This window comes from Enhydra lutris, unplaced genomic scaffold (genome assembly GCF_002288905.1).
Source record: "Enhydra lutris kenyoni isolate GAN:26980312 unplaced genomic scaffold, ASM228890v2 scaffoldscaffold13, whole genome shotgun sequence".
NCBI lineage: Eukaryota > Metazoa > Chordata > Mammalia > Carnivora > Mustelidae > Enhydra > Enhydra lutris.
In genome coordinates this window covers 51,833,027-51,852,149 of record NW_019154097.1, presented here as the reverse complement: position 1 = coordinate 51,852,149, position 19,123 = coordinate 51,833,027, and the positions used below count along the sequence as shown (strand labels likewise).

The 19,123-nt window shown below is 44.2% G+C and overlaps 1 protein-coding gene across 2 annotated transcripts; it reads right to left on the bottom strand.

Moving 5' to 3' along the window:
- Positions 1 to 420: 420 nt before the first annotated feature.
- On the bottom strand, positions 421 to 18,895 carry LOC111146206 (RB associated KRAB zinc finger). Of its 2 annotated transcripts, none has more exons than XM_022501646.1 (5): positions 18,690 to 18,895; positions 17,776 to 17,796; positions 10,728 to 10,854; positions 10,341 to 10,436; positions 421 to 5,981 (listed from the first exon to the last, which is right to left on the bottom strand). In XM_022501646.1, the coding sequence occupies exons 2-5, from the start codon at positions 17,788 to 17,790 to the stop codon at positions 4,063 to 4,065; spliced, it is 2,157 nt and encodes a 718-aa protein (XP_022357354.1). In that variant the 5' UTR covers positions 17,791 to 17,796; positions 18,690 to 18,895; the 3' UTR covers positions 421 to 4,062. The 2 variants fall into 2 exon arrangements, with proteins under 2 accessions (XP_022357354.1, XP_022357353.1); XM_022501645.1 differs by having other exon boundaries at positions 17,776 to 17,834; positions 18,690 to 18,894.
- Positions 18,896 to 19,123: the final 228 nt, after the last annotated feature.

The window sequence follows — 19,123 nt, the reverse complement described above, 5'->3', positions numbered from 1 at the left end:
GACTGAGGGAGCGAACCGGCAGCTGGCGGCCGGGAGAGCACACCGCCAAGCCCCAGCTCCTGGATCACTGCTCTTTTAGCCAGTATACACTTCAAGCATTGCCTAGTATGAGGCAGGGGAAATCAAGTCAAGTGCACACCATCCACTCCATTCCACGCTGAAACATCCTCCTTGCTGGGCCGCTGAGCTCAGCCAACCCTCTTCCCTCCCCAACCGGCCAAGCGCTCTTACTTTTCATGTCACAGAGTTTTCACACACACCTGTGCTGGTAACAACGAAGTGGAAAGCATCTGAGTACAATTTCCCACCAGATTAAAGTCACCGTTACAAGGATTTACCTCCCAGCAAGGTCATCTCTAGGACGGTAATGCAGAAGACGCATCCCAAGTTCAGAATGTGAAAAATTATTTGAGAAAATTATAAATGTTTACGCACGTTAGTTCTTTATTGGAAGAGGTGGTTCAGACCCATTTATATATGCAAAAGGGTAGGATGACAAAATATGTAATGGCCCAGTCACCTTTTCAAATATTTTACTTAAAATATACTTTATATTAAGCTTTAAGGTCACAGTGTAGGAAATCTCTGTAGTTGCCATTAAAACTACTCTAAAGAGTATTTCCTGCACAAAATGATGCAGGATTTTAAAACAATATACATGCAGAGAAAGACACATGTCTTAAGTGCAGAGAAGACTCAGATATTCAGCACCCAGGTTTAGAAACAGTATTACTAGCACCAGATAAATACCATTTTCAGCCTTGCCCAAAGCTAGCCGCTGTCCTGATTCCTAACTGCATAAAGATTTTCTGTTCTTATGCTTTACAGATGGTCATACAGTGTGTGTGCCTCTATGTCTGGTTTCCGTCATTCAGCTCTGTGAAACCAAGCTACTACTGCAAATACTTACGGTTCACTCGTTCTCAACACTCAAAAGTCTTCTGCAGTAAAATATGCCACTAGGTTCATTCATTCTACTGCATGCCTGCCTTCAGAGAATTCTGGTTTGTGCAGTTTTATGCAATGAGTATTTTAGTACGTCCTTTGGCTGACATAAACGTGCCTATCTGCCAGGTTCGGGTTAAAAGGGTATACGCACGTTCAAAGTGCCAGCTTTCCAAAATGGTCATACTAGTTGGCAACACCTCAAGCAGAGAAGGCTTCCTGTTGCTTACCTCCTTGCCAAAACTTGATTCTTTTTCATGCTTTCATTTTAACCATCTCAGTGAGGGGCTGGTGTTCTAATTTTGCATTTCCCTGATTACTAATAAAAATAACATACCTTTTCGTGTTTACTGGCCATCTGGATATTTTCTTTCGTTAAGTGGATGTCCCAATCTCTTGCCCATTTTTCTGTTTTTTTCTTGTTGATTTGTATTTTCAATTTTAGATCCAGGGCTGGAAAGTGTGGCCTTTGGACCAAATCGACTGTTGCCTGTGTTTGTGAATAAAGTTTTATTGAAACAGACAAGTTCACAGAGATTGTCTGTCTAGCCCACAGAGCCCCAAGTGTTTAACAAGTGGCGCCTTCCAAAAACCATCACCACCCCCTCCTCTACACTCAATTCTGCTGTCATATACATAGGTTGCAAATATTTTCTCCCCCGTTTCTTGCCTAGTTGCTTTCTTAATGGGGGTCCTTTTAATAAACCCAAGTTTCAGAAAGTTAATAACTCCAAATTAACTGGCTTTTATAGTTTAGTGACTTGGGGGTCTTATGAAAAATTTTCTCATTATAAGGTTACATACAGTCTGCTAAGTTCTCTTCTTAAAGTTTTATTATTTTACATTTCATACTGAGATCTGTAATCCATCGCAACCCACTCTTCTATTTTCTATTAAATTATTAAATTTAACTGGCAAAGCATTTACTAAAAAGAATATCCTCTCCCCACTGCATTATCATCTTCAGCAAAAACCAAGTGACTATATTATATATGGGTGTTTCTGGAATCTTTCTTCTGTCCCAATGGTCAATTTATCTCTGCACCAATTATAATAATTTCTGTGGCTTTATGACAGCTCTTCCTTGATACCTGGTAATATAAGTTCTTTCACTCTATTTCAGAAGATAGCCTTGACTATTATTGGTCTTCTGAATTTTCATTTGAATTTTAGAGTTTGTTTAATTTCAATTAAAGAACTTAGTAGGACTTTTAAGATTGCATTGAATATATGAATTAATTTGGGGGAAAACTGAGATCTTTTAAAAACTGTCCTGGAATCCATGAACTAGATATGGCCCTCTCAAGTTTTGTGATTTTTTTTTTTTTTTCTAGAAACAGTTCTTGAAAATATGGAGTTAGGTAATGTTCCCTCGAGGCACTTGAGGAATTTTGATGCTATTGTAAGTGGTATTGCTTTTTAAGTTTTTCATTTTTTATGTTCACTGCTGGTATATTAAAAAACTATTTTTGCATAATGAGCTTAATATGCAGGGAGTTTGCTAAACCTAGTCATTCATTTCAATTATCTGTGCATTCCTCAGAACTTTCAAAGTACAAAATCATGTCAATTGCAGATAAAAGTTTTACTTCTTTCTAATGTTTATGCTCTTTAATTAGTTTTCTTCCCTTATTCTCCTGGCTACGTCCTTCTGCAGAATACTGAATACAATTACTGACAGTGGATAGCCTTTTTTTTTCATTCTGGAGAAAACTTTCAATATTTCGGTATTAGGTATGCTGGTAGTTATAGTTTTAGATACTTTTTGTCCAAGTAGGGAAGTTCCCCTCAAATCTATAGTTTATGGAGAACATTAACGGATGCTGACTGTACCAATGACTTTTCTGCATTCTAGATTACTTGTTTCTTTGATGCAGTCCAGTGATTAATTTTTGATTATTAAATGATCCTTGCATTCCTTGGCCCAGTGAACTGGGTCGTGTGACCACTATAAAGAGGTTACTCACAATCGGAATGAAATTATCATGATTGGTTTAGACGAATCAGGATCCACTCTCTGTGTCTTGTGAAGAAACGGTGAACAAACTCTTCCAGCAAGGAATTAGGGGAAAAAGAACACTGAGTTAATCAACTAAAACTCTGCTAGAAACCTGTATTTGTTCCAAAATACTGGGAATGAGGGGCAGTGCACAAAATGCCATAGTATTCATGTCAAATAAGAGATGATGTATCTGAATTATGTTATATCAGCACACTGCGCACTCTTAATTAGACAAGCAGAGTGGCAGGAGAGCTGTGTGTATTCTACAGATAAACTGTGTGGATGCCCTCTTTTACTGACACAGACTTTACTCCAAATCATCTATGTGAAGTTTATGAAAAGAGTGTCTTAAAATCCTTTTTGCTCAAATGTAGTTGAAAATGCTACAAAAGCCACCACTTAGCCTTCATTGATGGGGCATTTGCTAAAAATCCATTTGTCAATGCCTCCCAACAAAGAGAAAAGTATTTAACTACCTGGTACCTAGCAAATGTCTCACCAACAACACATATCCTGTGTTAGTACATTTTGCCACCTTAATACTCAAAATACTGCCTTTTCCCAAATAATTCAAATCCCAATTTGCATAGAATTACTATTGGACTGCATTTTTAAAACATGATAGAACTGCCATATATATGTTTAATGTTACAGTCCTCATTATAAACTCCTGGTGATTCCAAAACTTCATTTGATACAATGGTTTATTCAGAGCTGATAGCTTCTGATAGCTTTCCAATTGGAATTCCTATTGGAATTTATGTCAGAAATATGGCTTTTAGTATAACAATTTCCAAGACAATAGTTTTCCCACATTCATCCCTCTGACAGATCTCGCCTTGGTATGATTCCCTGATATGTAAATACAATTCGAATTCCAAAATAAATATTAAATATGCACCAAGTTTCACTCCTGTATAAATTATCTCATGCCCAACGGATTGCAGTATTTTGCTGAAGGCTTTGTTGCTTCTTTCATTCCTAGGGATCCTTCTCCGTGAGAAATCAGGTGGAGATAAATTTAATTCCTAAATGGCTTTCCCCATTCAGAAACATGAACTCTCAGTGACATCTGACTCCCTATTACATTTCGGTCTACTCAGAGGGTTTTGACCTCACAGGAGATTCTCCACGTCCAGTACATTCACATTCCCTCTCCTATGAATCCTCTGATGGCTATTGAAGGCTGACCTGTGGTGGAATTTTTTCCCACACTCGTTACATTCATAGGGCTTCTCTCCTGAATGAGTCCTATAGTGTACAGTGAGGTATGACTTCTGAGAAAAGACTTTTCCACATTCATTACATTCGTAGGGCTTCTCTCCTGAATGGCTTCTATAGTGAACGGTGAGGTTTGACATCCGAGAGAAGACTTTCCCACATTTACTACATTCATAGGGCTTCTCTCCCGAATGGATCCGGTGGTGGATGGTGAGATAGGATTTCTGAGAGAAGAACTTCCCACACTCGTAACACTCATAGGGCTTCTCTCCTGTGTGCACTCTTTGATGTCTAAAGAGGGATGAGTTATGGGAGAAGGTTTTCCCACATTCACCGCATCCATAGGGCTTCTCTTCAGAATGACTCCTGTAATGGATAGTGTAGTACGATAATTCAGAGAACAATTTTCCACAGATGTTACATTCATAGGATTTCTCCCCTTTCGGAAGTGACTGGTGCCCACTGAAGGCCGAACTATCAAGGAAGATTTTCCCACATTCATTACATTCATAAGGTTTATCTCCTAAAGGAGCCGTAGGATGGTCAGTGACATAGGAGAACTGAGAGAATTTTCCGCATTCACTACATTCATGGGGTTTCTCATCTGTGTGTACTTTCCGATGTCTAATGAAGGCTGAATTTAAATTGAAGGTTTTCCCACACTCGTTACATTCATAGGGTTTCTCTTCTAAGTGACTTCTATAATGTATAGTGAGGTACGACACCCGAGAGAAGAACTTCCCACACTCACTGCACTGATACGGTTTCTCTCCCGTGTGGGTCCTCTGATGTGTAATGAGGGTAGATTTTCGGTAGTAGGATTTCCCACATTCGTTACATTTGTAAAGTTTCTCTCCCGTATGTGTTCTCTGGTGGTCACTGAGGGCAGACTTGCGTGAAAAGGATTTTCCACATTCGTTACACGGATAGGGTCTCTCTCCTGAATGATTCCTCTGGTGTAGGGTGAGATGGGTCTTCTGGCAGAAGGTTTTCCCACACTCATTACATTCATAGGGCTTCTCACCTGAATGAGTTCTCAGGTGTTGGGTGAGATGTAACTTCTGACAGAAGGTTTTCCCACATTCGTTACATTTATAGGGCTTCTCCTCTAAATGTGATCTCCGATGGACGGTTAAGGTCCCCTTTTGGCTGAAGGATTTCCCACATACATTACATTCGTAAGGTTTTTCTCCTGTGTGGGCCCTCTGATGGATGATTAACTTTGACTTTTTACAGAAAGATTTCCCACATTCACTGCATTCAAAAGGCTTTAATTCCATCTGTGATCTCTGGTAAACATTAAAATTTGACATCTGGATGAAGTCTGACCCAGAGTCATTCCACTCATAGGGCTTTTCCCCCATATAAGCTCTCTTATGAGCAAGGAAAACAGCATCATTGTCTAAGGCTTCCATGCATTCATTATATTCAAAGGGTTTCTCCAAAATATTAATTTTCTGAAGAATACTCTCTTCATTTTGAGAATAGCCTTCCCCATTTTGATTACATTCATAGGGTTTCCCTCCGTGGTACATCTTCCCGCATTCACTACACTCATCAGGTTTCTTTCTCGCATAGCTTCCATCACTAATAATTAATTCTGAAGTAGATTCTAAATTCTTTCCACAGGAGACACACGTGTGAGGTGTTACGTTTGAAGGAACAAGGCTTGTTTCCACATTACACGTTTTATCAAATGCATTCTCTCTCTCTTCAACCGGGGTTTTGCTGTTGACAGAAATAGCTTGCCTTGAATGTTCGTCTTCACTTCCTGGGATTCTCTCTATCGGGTCATCTGCCTTCCAGACTTCTTCTAAAAAGGAATAAAATTAAACAACCTTTGTGAATCTGAACACACCGGGTATCAAATGGGAGTGGTACTCAGGAGCCCTACTGAGAAACTGACTCTGGCTTTACAGCCAATCTCCACAAATAAAAATAATCACAAGCATATAGTCTTCATTTCCCCTTGATGTGTCATGTAAGACAGACAGATAGACAAGACACACACACACACACACACACACACACACACACACACACAGGAGTGGGGCGGGGTAGGCACAGGGAAGGGATGAGTGTGGGACAGGACCCAGTACTAGAGAAAGAAGGGAGAGTAAATTCACACCAAACACAAGTACCTTTGTTACCTCCCAAATATGTTCAAAACTTTGGTAGAAAAGGTGAAAAAAACCCAAGAAATGATGAGCAGAGGGCACCGTGACTGAAAAAGCATTAGATTAAGGAGGACTCGTGAGCACAGCGGTCTGGTGGGAGAACAAGAGCAATCACTGCATGAACATTTAAAGAAAACACCCAAGTACGGATTTCACTGGGAGTAAGAGATCGTAATTTATATTAAATTGTAAGACACTGCTGCACACAAAGATTACCATAATGACATCCTCACTAGCCCAGATGCTTCCAAAATCTTTGCCTTTCTATTCTGCATGTAAACCAAATAAACATTCTAAAAATTCCGATCTCCTCATCTTTAGAGACATCTTTACCACGATGGCCCCAACTCCCCAGCCCTGGTTCACACTCACCTGGAGGGAGAGTTCAGGCACCTCAGTATCCAAAAGAAATGTAAGATGGGACCAGATGGCAAGAGACCGAGCCATGAACATCGGCTCTCGGAAGTGTTCCGACAGTTACTGAACCCGAGCTGCATTTAGGTGTAAAACAGAGCGTGGCGGCTGAAAGCGTAGAGATGAGGCTACCTCAATTCAAATCCACTTCCAACACACTGCTGGCCAGGTCTTGAGCAAGTTACTGAACTGTGATGCAGCTTCACACGGCTACAATGTGCCCAGATCACTGGGAAAGGACCAACTTAGTGCATGCGAATCGCTCAGAACAGTGTATGATATGAAACAATGGTTCATCGGTTTTCTTTCAATCTGCCAACTTAAATTTCACAAAACCAGTCACGTCCCTGACATAACACTGACAGAGTCCTGAAAACAAGCAAGAGTTCCCATATGTGCAGGTTTCATTTAGTTTTAATAGAAAACCTTAAATGTCAGATGTCAAAAACTGCCCCTGCAGTATTAACTTATTTATTTCTACACTTCTTACAAATTTCAGGGCTCCTGGGATTGAGCCCCGCATGGGGCTCTCTGCTCAGCAGGGAGCCTGCTTACCCCTCTCTCTCCCTACTTGTGATTTCTCTGTCAAATAAATAAATAAATAAAATCTTTAAAAAATAAATAAATAAAGCTCTTCTTCCTTTAATTCTTAAAACAGTTTTAACACAAAGTTGTAAATAATATGTAAGTGCTCTGTGTGAAAGCGAAATCCAAACTAGTCCATGCAGCTATGTTATCCTTTCCTAACTAAACTGTGTGCCTGTGGAGAGTGTGGCAACATTTCCTAGTTTTCCTGGAATCTCTCTGGGATTAGAAACTAAAGTAGTTCCTAATCTGATCAAATGGGGTGCTTTCAGGTTCTACTCTGTTTTATCAAATCTATAGTTGAGGATAAATTATGTCTCAATGGATATAGATAATAAAGGTCTTTCTTCCCTAGGTCCTCAGTCCATGAAAAATCTACAGAATACCTTCTACACATTACATACCAAAACAGAATGAAAAGATCCTTCCCCTTTGGAGAATTACAATTCAGGTAGAAAAAGAGGCTGAAGTACCAAATATATAATCATATCTAACTTTCGTAGTAACTGTGGAACGGGTACTGAGAAGGGAGAAACAAGTGTGGTGACCCAGTAATTATGGAAAGTGTAAATAAGAGGTGAACTTTTAAGGATAAAGCTCTAGAGGTTCTGTTGCACAACAATGTGAATATAGTTCATATCAATGAACTGTATGCTTAAAAATGTTAAAATGGTAAATTCTGTTATGTATTTGTGTTTTCTTGAGCCTTGGTATTTCTTTTGGGGTAGGTTTTTAAAAAATGTTTACTTATTTCTAAGATTCAAATACAGTCAACATACCGTATTATATTAGTTTCAGGCATATATTGTTATCTTCTTATAACTACAATTTTAAGAGGAAGGAAGGAAAACGTCTAATTTGGGTAAGAAAAGCACACACAGAGAAGAGCTAGGATAGTCTGGAGATCTAGACCAAACAGAATTTAACAAGAGTCTGGGGAAACGGGACATGAATTTTGATAGGCACCATCACACCATACTGAACGGGACCCGAGGAGAGAAGAACGTAACATCTATTTCAGAAGAAACAGAATAATTAGGAGCTCATCTGTCAGCCTCGTGTTAAATCAATTGGATGTCTCCAATGAACAGACTTTGCAATTTCCAAATAGGTTTCACTGTAATCCAGGTATGAGAAAGTATCTTTTACGCTGATGTCAGAAGAAATAAAGACTATACAGGAAAATTTAAAGCATTTCACAGGAGATAAGAAACAGGAACCAGGGGAGAGAAGACCAGTCTGATGTACTAAACAACAGAAGTGGGGAGGATGTGCAAGGTGGTTTGGAGAAGTCTGCAGCCGACTGTCAGCCATTCTGAGAAAGAAGGGACTAGAGACCCCTCTGGCCCCGGCCTCTGTCAGGTAAGAGTCCACGGATTACAGGCATTAAACATCAATTTGGACGAGGAGCATATACAAAGAAAAAGGCCTGAAAGTTGAGACAAGATAAATCTTTTTAAGGGACACAAAGAAAACAAAAGAATGGAAAACAGCCTCTTTTCCTCCTCGGCTGCTGGAAGCCGGGCCGTCATCATGAACGACGTGGTAATTATCCTGACCAGGAGGTTCACGAGCAAGCAACTACATCAGCGGAAACAAATGATCACGGATGTTCTTCACCCCGGGAAGGCCCCAGTAGTTTGGGAACAACTAGCCACAACCTACAAGGCCACACCAGATGTCACCTTCGTATTTGAATTCAAACCAATTTTGGTGGTAGCAACACAAGTGGTTTGGCGTGATTTAGGATTCCTTGGATAATGCAGGAAAAAAAAAAAAAAGAACCCAAACACAGAATTGCAAGAGGTGGCCTGTATGAGAAGGAAAAGGCCTCCAGGAAACAGTGAAGGGAGCGCCAGAGCAGAACGAAGAAAGTCAGGGGGACGCCAAAAGCCAGTGCTGGTGCTGGCGACAGTGAGCCGGAGACCGGCCAACAGGAGCAGAGATTCCGCAGTGACTATCAGTGGTGGTTGTGCAGATTTTTCATAAGGATTAATAAACTAAGAACTTAAAAAAAAAAAACAAAACTACTTATTTTTGTGAGAGAGAGATCATGAGCTCATAAGTGGAGGGAAGGGTCAGAGGGAGAAGCAGACTCCCCACGGAGCAGGGAGCCCTGGGATCATGACCTGAGCCGAAGGCAGATGCTTAACTGACTGAGCCACCCAGACGCCCTGTGAAGCTCGATTTTAAAATAACTTTTTCCCTCTCTTCCGCAAACCTTCCTCACCGCCTCTCTTAGCCTGTGGTCTCAGGAACCTGGCACCACCCCGAAAACAACTAACAAGGCTGGCATCATCCACACAATTCCTGCCGAACTGGCCAGATCTTGGCTTTCCCTAGAAATCCCCTTCCCTGCCATTTGTGAAGGCCACAGCCCGCGGCAGCCTCCTTCGCCCGGCAAAGCAACGAAGCTCTTGTTGCTCTGTACCCGAGCTGTCTGAGCTGTATTTAGGCTCCGAAGCACAGGGGTCAGTTTCCCACAGTATCACGTGGCGACCAACTTCGGGCTCGTGCTCACTGCTGCGAAGCAGAGCACAGATGCACTGACTGGAGGTGGCAGCCGGCCTCCCCCGCTCAGGGACGGGGCAGAATTTGGTGACTGAGTGCACATAGGAAGGGGTGAAACAGACAGGAGACCAGCCCGAAGCACCTCATGTCAAGGAAGGAAGGAAAACGGAAGGCAGAAAGAACGAACGGGAAAGTCTCAAGTTCATTTTTCTCTGAGACTTCCGAATGCCTGCCAAGAAAGGAATTCTGTGCTATGGGGCCGGGTGAGCTCCTGAGGACGCAGGAAGAGGAAGTGACCGGAGACTCAGCACTGGCCATCGTGGAGAACGCCCGCAAGTGTAAACCAAATGTCAAATCCGAAAAGCAGCGTGCACGCGGCGCTGGAGGGAGCGTGCTGTCTGCGGCCTGGAGGTGTGGCCGGGGCACCAGTGGCTCGGGGCTGCCCTCAGTCCCTCCCGAAGCGGGGCGACCATGTCCTAACCTACCTGGCCGACTCTGACACGGCACTTCACCTTCGGCTACCCACGGCTCCTCTCCCTGCTCCAACTTGAGGATCACTTTGGGCTTGGTGCTGTCGTAGCCTGTGAGGGAGACACGGAGGCAGACTTGGACCGGCTGCTCCGCTCTCAGATCTCTGAGCCCAAGGTGCTGCCTCAGAGGCTGCAGGATAAAACGTGGCTGGTTTTGCCCCTTCGCAAAATCCGAACGTTTCGATGGAGAGGCCGACATATGAATACCCAGCCTGGTGCCCGAGGGGAGTTAGATGGTCCTACCATTGGTTTCTTCAAACTTGAGGAAAAATCATGGCATGGGCATCCCTCCACCCCAACCCCCACCCGCGGGGCAGCGATCCACAAGCAAGCTCTCCTCACCCACGGAGACGAGATGGCTGTAGTTCTCCAGCATCACATCCCGGTACGTGGTCTTCTCATCAGGCTCCAGCTGCTGCCACTCCTCCTGGGTGAAGTCCACGGCCACGTCCCTGAATGACACTGGCCCCTGCAATGGCACCAGATTGGAACTGGTCAGGCGGAGGAGGTGTGCGGGCTGGGGAGCTTACTGAGCTCACAGAGAGGGTGAACTGGGAACACTGAAAACCTGACCGGGTGTTACAGGTTATGAAACGAAATCAAACCCGAGGGGAAACACACGGCCTTTGGGTTCTTTCACGTGCTCCCTAAAATAACCAAACCCTGAAACCAGAAAACCAACTGAGGTCCTGTGTTGCAACGGAACCGAGTTCTGGGGTATGTGAGATGAGTAAGACACCACCCCTGCTCTCAGAAAGCTTCCGGCCTGGGAGGGCAACACCATGGAAATAAACATGCACTCTGTCTCTCGGCCTCCCACCCCACCGTGGCTTGGGGGCGCCCACGTCACTCAGTCGCTGATTTCTGCCTTCCCGTTCATCTCTTTCATCTTGGACTTTTAGCTGCAGTGACCTGCATGACTAGGGGTTCTACCTCCTCCGAGTTTTGGGCCAAACACCACATCTACAAACACCTCACTCTCGCAGCAGTAACTTGCACTGACGGACGCCCAAGAGGTCAGAGCGCCCACACAGAGAGCAGTTAAACAGACTCTGAATCTTAGGTTGCCAGGTTAGGGTTCACAGATGCAGCCGGTGGGCCACAGGATTAAGGGGGAAAGATGCAGAGGTATGAAAAAGACACTGTCTACGAAGAAAAAGGCAACCTACAAGATGGGGAAAATATATGCCAATCATGTCTCTGGTAAAGCCTCATACTAGAATACAGAGAGAACTCCTCAAACCCACCGAACAACAGAAACCAACATGATTCAAAATGGGCCAAGGACTGGAACAGACATTTCTCAAAGATGACACACACGTGTCCAAGGAGCACGTGGGAAGATGATCCATGTCACCATCCATTAGGGAAATCAAATCAAAGCCACAGTGAGTTACCACCTCCCGCCCCTTAGCATGACTACTACCAAAACGCCTGGAAAGAACACATGCTGGAGAAACCAGAACCCACGTGCACGGCCGCTGGAGTGCAAACTGCGGCAGCCGCTGCAGCTGGGAGAGCTCCTCAAAAATTAAAAATAAACCTGGCATTAATTTCCCATATGATCCAGCAAGTCCACTTTTGGGGACACACTTAAAGGAACCGAAAGTAGGGGCGCGGGGGTGTCTCCGATGCCATTGCTGCAAGCAGTGATGCTCGGGACTGCCGACACGCAACTCCTGTTTCAGAAGAGAAGTGCTCAGCAGACACATCCCATCACCCTGTTTACAAAACATGTGTCAACACAGGGTTTTCTACCCATGATGTAGGTGCCACAGCCGAGATTGCCCGAGACTGCGGGAGTTGAGCTGACAGAGAATCCAGAGCAGGACACTGTAGTCGATCTGGGCCAAGTGAGCTGATGAACTGCCATGGAGAGTCACAACTTTTTGGGTTCAGTGAGTCCACAAGGCAAGGACGGGAGGGGTCGGAAGACTGACCACGCGATCAGTATGATGGCTCGATACCACTTGTATCAACAACAACATCCAAAATGAGATGTTAGCAAACAGAATCCAACACCAGAATAAAAAAATAATATATGATCTCTAAGTGGTGCTTATGCCAAGAATACTGACTCCTTCAATCTTTGGAAATCCATTAATGTAATAGGCTATTTTAATATGGTTAAGAAAACACTTTTATCGCCACTAAGATGCTGAAAAAGCCTCTGACAATGTTCAAAATACATACCTGATTTAAAAACCCTCAAGAAAATAGGAGTGGATACTTCACTAGCATGAATGTGTGTATACGCACACACTCTCATACCCTAATACACAGAGCATGTGTGATACATGTACAATCTGAATCACAGGCAAGCACACATGTGCATTTTAAGTTATACAGACACAGCTGCACAGGCACGGGCATGTTTACGCAGTCTTCTCAGTTCTCAAGTCAGGGTTTTACTTAATGGACAAACAGAAGAGACAATCCCAGTAAGATCAGGAACGAGGCAAAATGTTCACTGCCTCCAGCTGGAGAAAACAACTAGAGGCATACTAATCAACAGAGAGAGTAAAACTATTTCTATTTGCAAGAGATATACTATACCCCAAAACTCAAGAGAATCAACAACAAAACCAACTCAATGAAAGAACAGTGTTACATAAAATCAGGACATACAAAGCAACAGGCCCGGGGGAGCCTGGCTGGCTCAGTTGGAAGAATGTGCAACTTTTTTTTTTTTTAAGATTTTATTTATCCATCTGACAGAGATCACAAACAGGCAGAGAGGCAGGCAGCGAGAGATGAAGGAAAGCAGGCTCCCAGCCGAGCAGAGAACCCGATGCGGGGCTCGATCCCAGGACCCTGGGATCATGACCTGAGCTGAAGGCAGAGGCTTTAACCCACTGAGCCACCCAGGCACCCCAAGAATGTGCAACTCTTGATCCCAGGATCGTGAGTCTGATCCCCACGTTGGGTGTAGACTTAAATAAACTTACAAAAAAGAAAGGAAGAAAGAAAAAGAAAATTATTAAAAAAAACTCAAACAAACCCAACAGCCCTTGTTACATTAATAGACTAAGCAGATATAATTCAAGCATATACACAGTTTATGGAGTAACAGAGAAAATAAAACTGTTAACAAGAAATGTACAAAATCTATATTAGGAAAACTTTAAAACACTCCTGAAAGGCACAGAAGCACACCTGAAAAAGAGGAATGATGCTCTTTGTTCCTGGATGGGTCAACTCAGGAACACTAAGATATAAATCAGTCTGCCCTCAATTACTTAACAGATATGTGATCCCAACAAAAATACCAAAAGCTTTCTTCCTGGAACTATGTGAGCTGGCACTAAAGTTCATATGAAGGCAGAAAAAAATCAAGAACCAGGAAAATCTCAAAAAAAAAAAAAAAAAAAAAAAAAAAAGCTGTTTAGGGGGCCTAATCCCTACCAGATTTAAAACACAACCTTTATGATTAAAAGGGTTCGGTGTCAGCATACGGATGGAGATAGGTCAGTGGAATAGAGCACAAAGTCTAGAAATAGACTTGTATGATTACATGACACATCATGAGGGCCTGTGATATTTTAATACAATATAACAATCCACTGATTTTTAATGAAGAGTGTTAGAGGAACTATAGTCATTTGGGCATGGATGAAACTGCATCCATACTCCACACCATGAAAGAAAAAAATCCAACTGGATCAGTGATCTAAATATAAAATATTAAACCACACAGAAAAAAAAAAGGGGGGGGTGAATTTTCCTATAGCCCAAATGTGGGGAAAGGTTTCTAACTATGATTCAAAATACAGGCAGGCATCAGGACTGCTTTCAGCAAAGACAGACAAGAATCAGATTTACCCTGCCTCCTGAAAGGACACCAAAAACCAGAATATACAAAGCAGTGGCTTTTTTTTTTTTTTTTAAGATTTTATTTATTTATTTGGCAGACAAGGATCATAAGTAGGCAGAGAGGCAGGCAGAGAGAGAGGGAAGCAGGCTCCCCACTGAGCAGAGAGTCCGATGTGGGGCTCGATCCCAGGACCCTGAGATTACAACCTGAGCCGAAGGCAGAGGCTTTAACCACTGAGCCACCCAGGTGCCCCCAAAGCAGTGGCTTTTAAGACACGGATCTTGAAGCAATAAAGGGCAGCAATGAAGGAAGGACTCAGAGACAAGATATCAACAAGGGGAGGCCTCTGGTTACTGCCCTGAGAGTTTCCAGCCCTGGAGCAGGGAGGGAGAACCGAGAGGAGGTGAGGAGGGTTGACAAACTGGGGGAAATATGCAGGGAAGGACAGGCCACCACAGAAAATCACACGTCTACTGAAATGGGCCTAGAACTGACCCAGATGTTACAAGTGGCACTGAACATTAAAATAGTTTATTACCGTATTCCTTATGTTCAAAACATTTGAGTAGGAACAGGGAAGACATGTAAAAAGACTCAAACTGAACTTCTACAGATAAATACTACAATGTCTGAGAAAGTTAATACCCGACTAGATTAACACAACACCAAAAAAAAGATCAGTGAACACGAAGAACAGCAACCTCCTGAAACAGCAACAATGGAAGTGGGAAGACAGTAGGGGAACACATCTGAAGTACAGGAGAAAACCCAGCAAAGCTCTCCTGAAATTATAAGATTTATTTTTAAAGATTTTATCTATTTATTTGACAGACAAAGATCACAAGTAGGTAGGGAAGCAGGCAGAGAGAGAAGAAGGGAAGCAGGCTCCCCGCTGAGCAGAGAGCCCGTTGTGGGGCTCGATCCCAGGACCCTGGGATCAGACCTGAGCCGAAGGCAGAGGCTTTAACCCACTGGGCCACCCAGGCGCCCCGCTCCCCTGAAATTAAAGCCAAGGCAAAAATAAAGGACTTTTCTGACGTATAAAAGCTGAAAGATTCAGCAGCAGCTTGAAGTGTCCCCAAATCCAGAAAGAACTTATCAAACTCAGCATCCCAAAACCAAATAATCCAGTCAAGAAATAGGCAGAGGACATGAACAGACACTTTCCCAAAGACATACCTACGGCCAAATGCATGTGCCTTACATGCAAAGATGCGCAACGTCACTCATCATGAGGGAAACACAAATCAAAACCACAATGAGATCCCACCACACAGCTGTCTCAATGGCTAAACTCAACGACACAAGAAGCAACAGGGGTTGGCGAGGATGCGGAGAAAGGGGAACCTCATGCACTGTTGGGGGGAATGCAAGCTGGTGCGGCCGCTCTGGAAAACAGTATGGCAGTTCCTCAGAAAGTTGAAAATACAAATACCCTACAATCCAGCAATGACACTCTAGGTTAGGTATTTACCCAAAGGATACAAAAATACAGACTCGAAGGAGAACCTTCGATGTTTATGGAACCCCAATGTTTAAAGCAGCATTATCCACAAGAGCCAAACTACAGTGAGAGCCCAAATGTCCACTGACTGAGGAACGAAGACGATGTGGTGTATATATACAATGGATTATTACTCAGCCATCAAAAAGAATGATATCTTACCATTTGCAATGACCTGGATAGAGCTAGAGAGTATTATGCTAAGAGAAGTAAACCAGTCAGAAAACAACAAATTTCATACGCTTTCACTCACATGATTCACAAATATGGGATTTAAGAAACAAGACAGATGAACATATGGGAAGGAACAAAAGAGGAGAGGGGAATCAAACCATAAGAGAACACAATGAGGGGTGATGGAGGGACGTGGGTGGGGGATGGGCTAGATGGGGGATGGGCATTAAGAAGGTCACTTGTGATGAGCACCAGGTGTCCTATGTAAGTGATGATTCACTGACCTCTACTCTTGAAACCAATATTGCACTGTAAGTTCACTCATTAAAATTTAAATAAAAATTTGAAAAAGAAAAAAAAAAAACAACTAGAAGTGTTGAAGGAAGTCCTTCAGGCAGAAGGAAAGTAACAGCAGATAAAAATCTGTATCTACATAAAGAAATGAAGAGTACCAGAAATGGTAGCTATGTTATTTTCTTATTCCTTAAAAAATAACTATTTACTCAAACATCACTAGTCCTGTGGGCTTGATTCTACCTGTTAGAGTAAAATGACACAACAGTGTGATGACCCAGCGGGGAGCAATGGAAGTGACAAACTCCCTACATTCTAAGCAATAAATGGTACCTTACCTGAAGATAAACTGTGATGAATTAAAGTTTCATACTATAAATTGCAAAGCAATCACAAACAACAACTGTGTTAGAGCTAACAACCGCACACAAGACATAAAATGGGATCATAAAAAATACACAATCGAAAAGAAGACAAAAGCAGGAAAAAGAAAAAGAAACATGGGTAGATGTCCGATGGATCTGACTGTAATTAGGTCACCGCTAATCTTTACCGAAACATTTGGGAGAGGGGTGAGGACAAAATCGGGATGCTGAGCATTGAAACAGGAATGAGAGTAAGAATATATTTGCTAAAGAATACTTTGCTGGGACGCCTGGGTGGCTCAGTGGGTTAAAGCCTCTGCCTTCGGCTCAGGTCATGATCCCAGGGTCCTGGGATCAAGCCCCACATCTGGCTCTCTGCTCAGCGGGGAGCCTGCTTTCCACCCCCCCCACACTTGTGATCTCTGTCAAATAAATAAATAAAATCTTAAAAAAAAAAAAAAGAATACTTTGCTTTATTATTTACTGCACAACCCAAATGAACAGTAACAGAAGCATCTGAAGGACGGGCAGGCCATTCCCTCAGCCTTAGCTTTTATCCCTGCATCAAACAGGAACAATGAAAACAGGTCTTCTTGGATCACTGAATTTTGCTCACCCAGCAGGCCCTCGGTTTAGATAAGCAACACGCATAAGCCATATGTTGCAATATTTAATGGTTGTTATTAGAAAAGATACCCATAACTACATCAATTCCCACAAAGACATTTTCTCAAATCCCAGGAAATCTTGAAAACCCATAAGTAACAAAACAGTCAATTCAAATCACATAACGGGCGGTACTCTCCTTTTCCGAGACTGTCAGGAACATCAGTCATGTGTTTGCCCTGAGGTTACCCTGAGATAACCTACTATCTGCACACATGAATTCAGAAAAAGACTCTGGATGCTGATATGACCCCCTAATAATTGTATTTTACATGATAATGTCTCTTATTTCCACATTCCCATTTTAAAATCTGAATCCAGGGGCGCCTGGGTGGCTCAGTGGGTTAAGTCTCTACCTTCGGCTCGGGTCATGGTCTCAGGGTCCTGGGATTGAGCCCCGCATCGGGCTCTCTGCTCAGCAGGAAGCCTGCGTCCCCCTCTCTCTCTCTGCCTGCCTCTCTGCCAACTTGTGATCTCTCTCTGTCAAACAAATAAAATCTGAATCCATATAAGCCTTCTGAAATGCATTACAAAGCCAAGCAAGGGAACATATACAAAGACAGGAAAACTCACCTGGGATTCGTTCATTCTCTGCTGCTCTTGGAAAAGCATACAGACTGTTAACGACTGACCTAGGGAAGCAGAAGAAATAATAGAAGTCACGAGTAATGCAGCTTGCCGAGGTGGGAACATCCTGTGTGAGAACCACCAAAGAAAGCTCCTACCCTGTGAACACTCAGAAGGGTCTAAAAATGTGAGAAAAGGAGAAACATCAGAGTAGAGCTGTTGTCACTCCCACGTATCAGGAGGTGATTAGCAGGTTTCTCTCATTGATTAATATAAACATCCACTAATTTTTCAAATAGATTGCCTTCATTAAATTAATGTTGAAAAGAAAACCCTCTTCTTACACTGTTCACGCATTCTTTGTGACTCTTCAAACTGCTTAAAATCACGGTATCCACAGGAACTGAAAACACAAGCTCTCTGAAGTGTGATTAACCTGCATCAAGGCATACTTTTGTTTTTAAATGAGATCACTTAACTCCGTTATGGCTGCACTTAAGAATCTTTTACTAAAAAAAAACGGTAACAGTGAGGACAGAACACGGGCCCAGGAGCTGAGTCCTGCGAGCAAGCCCACCCCCAGACGCCATCACCCTGAGCAAGCCCCCTCCCTTCTCAGGCCCAGTCTCCTACTGTCAACTCCTCCACTCACGCTGATCCTGCCCTACACTGGGGGATGCCCCCAGGGCACAACCCAGCGGGGTCAGCACACGCTCCTGCGCGATTACAGACGCGTCAGGAAGCTGGACAGGGAACCGGGGGAGCAAGGGGTAGGGGGGAAGGCGGGAACCCCCAGCGCCCCCGGGAAACGTGAGTCCCACGAGTCCCCAGTCCCGGGGGAGTGCCCATCCCTCCAGGTCCAGCCGCTCGCGCTCTCTCGCAGCCCCGCCGCCCGCAAGACCCGCAAGCGCACGACCTACCCCGTTGGGACACGCCGAGCTGCCCCGAGGCTCCCGAGGACTCCGGGGCGGGGGCTGCTCCTCCTCCGCCTCCCGGGGCCGTTGTTCCCGCGGAGCCGGCTCTGGGCCCACGGGCAAACTCACTTCAGGCCGACGACCTTCCCGGGGCCCGAATCGGTCTCCAAGGGCCTCCCCGTCCCGCGGGCGCAGACCGGCTGAGCCCGGGCCTCGCCGCCCTGCGCCGCAGCCGCAGCCGCCGCCACCGCCGCCACCGCCCGACCCCTTCGGCCCAGCCCGCGGGCTCCGGGGCTCGATCTCGAGGGTCCCGGTTCGAACCTCCGCCCAGCCTGCGCGGAGCCGCGCCCGCACAGACCCGTGCCCGCTGGATGCCGGCCCGACCGGACAGCGTGCAGCCCCGGAGGCCCCAGGACCCTTGCCCGCCGGAGGCCAAAGCC